Source organism: Arachis duranensis, chromosome 5, assembly GCF_000817695.3.
Source record: "Arachis duranensis cultivar V14167 chromosome 5, aradu.V14167.gnm2.J7QH, whole genome shotgun sequence".
Classification (NCBI taxonomy): Eukaryota; Viridiplantae; Streptophyta; class Magnoliopsida; order Fabales; family Fabaceae; genus Arachis; species Arachis duranensis.
In genome coordinates, this window is record NC_029776.3 from 29,937,878 (window position 1) to 29,944,455 (window position 6,578).

At 38.4% G+C, this 6,578-nt stretch overlaps 1 protein-coding gene across 1 annotated transcript; it reads right to left on the reverse strand.

Annotated features, from left to right (window-relative positions):
- Positions 1 to 351: 351 nt before the first annotated feature.
- On the reverse strand, positions 352 to 6,573 carry LOC107488996 (DExH-box ATP-dependent RNA helicase DExH15 chloroplastic; the record flags this gene model as incomplete). Its single annotated transcript, XM_016109779.3, is given in 9 exon segments — positions 352 to 2,762; positions 3,425 to 3,599; positions 3,771 to 3,889; positions 4,530 to 4,616; positions 4,705 to 4,813; positions 5,599 to 5,712; positions 5,864 to 5,888; positions 5,891 to 6,002; positions 6,115 to 6,573. Coding segments are annotated over 9 exon segments (3,453 nt in total), but the record flags the coding sequence as incomplete, so codon positions are not given.
- Positions 6,574 to 6,578: the final 5 nt, after the last annotated feature.

Here is a 6,578-nt window from a genome sequence, read left to right on the forward strand (position 1 = left end):
TAATAATAATAATCAATAAAATTATTAGAGATTATTTTACAAAAAATTTAAAGTTAAAATATTTGATATTTTTGTATTTAATATAATCAAAAGATGTCGTATTTAAAAAAAAATTGTATTAACAAAAAATGTTTTAATTTGAATTTCAAAGCATCATTATTCACTGCCAGAGAGAGTTTAAGAATGAATATAGTGCCTAGAGCTTGATCTCGAATATAAGTATAGTAAATTTTAAATTTGAAAGACTAAAATGATAAAAACCATGAATTTTAAAGGACTATTTTAGAGATTTAGTCCCCTACCAATCAAATTGACTGCTAACCTTTCGAACTTCCTGCGTTTTAAATAAAGTTCGTCTCGAATCCTAGTTGACTTCCCATTGATCAAAACTAACTAGTACACTTATGAATCTATATTGATATCATAAGAATAATCTTTGGAATTAATCAATAATCATACAATATTTACAAATGAATGATACACCAGAAAAGAAGCAAGAGACAGACAGACTACCCGGCAAGCTCACTAATTGGCGGCCGGTCCATGGCATCATATGCAGCCTTTGCATTGCGCTGCAACAAAGGATCAATGTCTGCCAATTTTGGAATCTGAGCTAGCAGATCAATAGTCCTACGTAGGAGGCGAGCAAGATCGCCTTCGTCCATTGCACAATCCATCATTATCTCTCTCCAAGTCAACCCAGAAGCCCATGCTTCAACCATACCGCAAAACTGGCTATCCAAACAGCAAGGTATCATCACCCCATGTTTCTCCTGAATGGTCAACAGGGCACTTCTTTGTTCATCCAATAACTTTATGACATTCATAACTGTTGTGGTTGGCTCGTAAATGTAACTGTTATTCTTCCATGGTCGGAGTTTGATACCCTCAGAGACCAAGCTTGCACAAACTGCAGCAAGTTGTGGAGGTTTTAGCTCTAGAAGAATTTTGCTGCGAAGAACCATTGCAAGCCAAAGCTCGTTTTCTCCTCGGATTGCTGCTGCAGTTTCCCCAAGTGGAAATATGACCTGCGTGTTTTTGTCCAATGCTCTGGTTTCATGTATGACATTGCTAACCTGCATAAACTCCTTCCATCCGGAGGGTTCAATTTGTTCTATTCGATTAGTTAGACGTTTTGATCTATTCTGCAAGCGCTTGATTTTCTCCTCCGTAAACTTGACTGCGTCTATGACTTTACTGTATTCTTTGTAGCCTTCTGTACGAGAAATCTTTTTCTTCAAGCGTGAAACTTTATTTCTTTGATCCTTGTAACGGTCTACAGCATCTCTGTAGGCTTGAGATTTTAGCAGTAGCTCATCATTTTCAGAGAAGCTACTCAAAACAGGAACATTCAGACTCCAAGACCATGTATCTAAAGAGCCTTCCATGAACCATAAACCACCATAGGCAGATTGCGCAAGATTATCCCACTTCATGTCCTCCTTATCAAGGAGAGTGCTCATAATTTCTCGTGGTAGAGCATCCCCTTGAGCCAATGGAACGTTAGGAAAGCCAGTCCCATATACTGTTTTAATCCACTTTTCTGTAAATAGATACCAAGAGTTATCAGAACCAAGAGCCACATGGTATGATGGTTCAAGGCCATCATCCAATACTGAATCAGTAATGGTTGGTTCCGCATCACCTAAATTTAGTGCAAAAGAATCAGCAGAAGATACCAAGTTCTTAAGTTTTGAAGCATTAAGTGAGTCAACCTTCCCCAGAAACACAGCAGGCAGTGAATGTTGAGTTCCTTCAGAATCTGTGTACTGCAAGCACAAAAATGGTAGATGTCCATTTTCAGGGTCTTCCAACAAAGGTTTTAGAGCAGATATTCTTGTTGCTTCCATCTGTTTACGCAGTTCAGCCCGAACACGTTTTTCTGCCCTTAACTGCTCCTGCAATTCTGCAATCTCCTTATATTGTCGCTGTGATAAAGCTTTCCTGCTTCTTTTATCTATGGCTTCATCAGTTATTTCTGACATCAGAATCTCAATTTCTTTCTCAATTTTATTAATTTCCTCTTTAGCAGCCAGCATAACATTGCTACTAACGTAATTTCCAAAACTCTGCTCAACTAACTTCCTAGCTTCTTCCAAAGTTCTCCCTGATGAAGGTCTCCCATCATCTGACTCATTTGACCTATGAATGGCTTTCACACCTGCAAGAAGATTTAAAACCATTCCAAACGAAGCAGTAAATTGTGAGACTAGGGGCTCAAGTCCAGCAAACAGCACCTTGCAGCACTCTTCAGCACCCTCATTAGGTGTCTGTATGAGCACCACATGACCACTTTCATCAATGCCCCTTCGCCCAGCACGCCCAGCCATCTGAAGCAGTTCATTTGTGCTTAACTGGACACGTCCACTATCACCTCTTTTGCTGAGGGATGAAATAACAGCAGTTCTAGCTGGCATGTTGATTCCTGCAGCCAGTGTTTCTGTAGCAAAAACAACCTTGACAAGCCCTCTTTGAAACAATTCTTCAATGAAAGCTTTCCACAAGGGAAGACAACCCGCATGATGTGCAGCAACTCCTTGCAGAAGTCCTTTCACAGCGGTTTCTCTGACAGCATCAGGATATTGAATGCGGAACCTCTTCAAGGCAAGTTCAACCTCACTTGTTTCACACTCATCTAAAAGATTGCAATTTTCAACATATTGCACAGCTGCATCACAGCCCTTTCTGCTAAATATAAACCATATAGCTGGCAGCATATCCCTAGACTGAAGTTGCCATAGAGTATCAATTATTTGAGGAACCTGGAAAACAAGTGAAATGATTAATACTCCATTTTGAAGAATATACTTACTAGGATAAAGTATACTTTTTGTCCCTGAAATTTGACAAAAGTTTAAAAAATATCCCTAAGTTTTATTTTGTTTTAATTTTGTCCCAAAAGTTTTCGATTTGCATCAAATATAACCCTCACGGCTAATTTTTCAAAAAATTTAAGACCAATTCAACAATAATTTCATAAGAACAACTCTCAACACAAGCAAATCAAGCATAATTTTCATGCATTATTGTTAGATTGGTCTTAAATTTTTTGAAAATTTAGCCGTCCAGGGTATATTTGATGCAAATTGAAAATTTCTGGGACAAAATTGAAACAACACAAAACTTAGGGGTATTTTTAACATTTTTGCCAAACTTCAAGGACAAAAAACATACTTTACCCTACTTACTATTATAAACAAGTTCATTCAGTCTTTTTTGTTGGTCTTAATAAAGTTTTTGCACTTATACCCTAAGTGTGTCTTAGAACTCAAACTCCCTATTTATTATTCATGAACACTTATTGGACATCAAGATCTATCCATAGCAGTTTCAGCATCATGATTTTTGAAGGTAGGGAAAATACGGCTAAAGTGATAACCAAAAAGTATGAAGCATCATCTGAAATTTTTTTCAGAAGGCTTACCTGTGAACGACGAATTGCATTTATATTATTCTTTGAAAGAGAACGATTTTCCAGTGTGCTACCATCACTATCGTACCTCGTTCCTCGTCTCCGGGAATTCTTTCTTCTAGGCCAATCATCATTGTAAGATTTGACCCCTGCACCTTGAAGTTGTAAATAATTGAGAGACAGCTTCCTGCTTTAAATAAAGGAAGAAACTAAGTTTCCACTTTTATCCGATTCACTAATAAAAATGTTATAATCTTTGGCACCAAGTTGTTTAACATGTTGAATAATGAATAATCTATAGCAATGTCAGAAACGATTAACAAAACTAAATAAATGCAGTAAGGGTCCCTGACCAGACCTGTTCATGCGTGTTCCTTTCTCATCAAGAAGTGGCAATAAGGAATTTTTCAAAGAGAAATGCCAAGTTAGTGGAACTGGGCGTTTTGATGATGTTACCAACTCTGTTGAACCATGAATCTGAAAGCCAAACAGTTATCCTCATTGTAAGATCGCTCTTGCAGAAACCACTAAATAAAATGCAAGGATACACTGACCCACATACTTAATTCCATTCACGTCATAGAAAACAGTACAGAAAATTTTGGGTAGATAAAAGCTAAATCCAGGAATCCTATAACCATCAGGACCCATACTTAGAACAAAAGATTGAAATCATTGAACATCAGTATAGGCAAGATCTAACACCCAAACACTCTTCAAATCCCGAACTTCCATAAGTACATCAAGATGATCAACCTGCAAAATTCCCTAGAAACTGAATTTAGGTAAATTTGAAATGCACTGTCACATGTTTTTCGATATTTCATGCTAGTTACAAAAAAACCTTTCATGTCCAAGAACAGGGGGGAAGACCTCCCATGGTTACGTAATTGTTTATAGGATGTTAAAATGCTTGGTATTTAATGAAGCTTTTCAAACCCATTTGAAATTTCACTGTCTATTTGCTTCTTTCTTCCTTTCTTTCTTTCTTATCACTCTAAAACTGAACTCCTTTGTATGTGTATGTGTAAGTGGGTGAGCGAGAGAAGGGGGGCAAGAATCTACTAAGTCGGACTGAATCATTTTACAGATATAGAAACCCAGCCAGTGCAAGTACCTGGCCAATCCAGCCAGCCAACTCATCAGGATTTGCAACAGTTGCTGACAAACAAATTAGTTGAACTTCTTTAGGGCAATAAATAACCTGCAGTATTTGATTGCATAAGTATTTATAATTAAGAGAAGCTGACTATGCTAAGTATTAGCCAAAGAAAAAAACAAAATTTGCTTACAATTTCTTCCCAAACTGTACCACGAGATATGTCACTAAGGTAATGAACTTCATCCAAAACGATCACATCAACATGGAGAAGTCCACCTCCTGAAGAAATATTACCAACACTGCATGAAAAAACAAGTTATCTATGATTGATGTCCACAATAGATGAGCTCAAATACCAAAATCACAATGGAGAAGAGAAGCTTTATAAATGTTATAATTCGGACGAAATGGTAGGGTTCAATAATATTTATGCAAACAATTGGACCTTAGGTGAGAAAAATAATCTAGTCATAATCAAATTTTAAGATCAAATACATAAAGCCAGTAACTGGTAGCTGAAGTCCTCCTAGCTTAAGACAACATATACCAAAGCTTAAGACAACATATACCAAAATTATTCTCTGAACAAGTTATGTGACTATGCTTTAACATAACAAGCAACTCCATTTTTCAGTTAGGCTCGACTTCTAACCCACTGAAATGAACCATTTTGGATTTCCAGGGAAAAAAAGGAGAATAAATTATCTTCTCTAATAAACGTATCCAAAGGGGTAATTAACAGTAAGACAAGGCCTATTCAACATAAAGCCCCAACTCACAGCTTCACTGCACAACGTGAAAGTTATTAGAGATATAACCATTAATATTGCCTTCTCCTATCACCTTAAATTTTGAGATGATTGGTTTCATGACATGGTATCAGAACTCTATGTTGAGTTTAGTCTTTGGTGAACTCCAGAAGTGAAGAAAATAGCATAAGGCAAATAAAAGAAGGAAAAAAAGGCCTAAGCAAACCCAAAAAGAGGTTCTTGCTATAGTATGAGAAGTAGCACTTGATTGGATGCCAATGTAGAAGAGTCTTACACTAACATTCCATATAAATTAAACTTTTGCAATTATGTACCTCTGATATAGCATGTTGCGCAAAATCTCTGTGGTCATAATCAAGACTTGAGCATCCCTGTTGACAGCGGAATCTCCTGTAAGAAGGCCAACATTGTTGTCTCCAAAAGTCTCCCTGGATATCCACAACAAAAGCATCAGCAACGATTCAGCTTTGTAACGAAAATGACAAAAAGATAAGGCAACAGCAACTCTCTCACACGCTGCAAAATAGGAAAGTCAAATTTAGAAGCATTGAACTTCCATTTCTCAAAATTACTGCATACCGAAATTCTCGGAACTTCTGATTGGTCCCCTGGCAACAGTGGCAACCGCCGCAGATTCCGCTATCAGAGTCTTCCCGCTGCTCGTTGGAGCCGACACCACAACCGATGAGCCTCTTAGAAAAGCTTGTATTGCCAGCCGCTGAAGGAAAAAGCCAGAGACGAATAAAAAAAAACAGCCAGCAAAAACTTCACTTCGAGTAACAAAAATTCTCCGAACGAATTTCGAAATGAGAAAGAAGAGAAAACTGAACCTGAAACTTATCGATTCGGAAATCGTAAACGGAGGCAAGCTCGTCGACGTCGATGATATCGGAGCCGAACTCCCTGACCTCTTTGCAGAGCTTCTCAACTCTCTGCCACTTGAACGTTCCATCGTTGCCAAGTCTAGCAGCCTCGAACGCTTCCTCGCCTTCGTCGGAAACGGCGCCATCGTACGCCTCGCTCGAAACGTCGTCGTATTCATCAGCAGCAACATCTTCGTCGTCGTCGTATTCGAATTCATCATCTTCTTCATTTTCTTCAAAATCTTGTTCGCCTTCTTCGTCTTCGTCAGCCTCGTGAAGAGTAGAGGATGGGGACTTAAAGGAGATTTGGAAACGGAGGGAAGAGTGGACGGAACGGTGGCGAAGTAGAAGAGAGAAGGGGAGAGTAGTGGCGGCTCGTGTAAATGGGAAAGGAGTGTGGCGAGTTGGAAGGAGTGAGAGAATGAATGGAG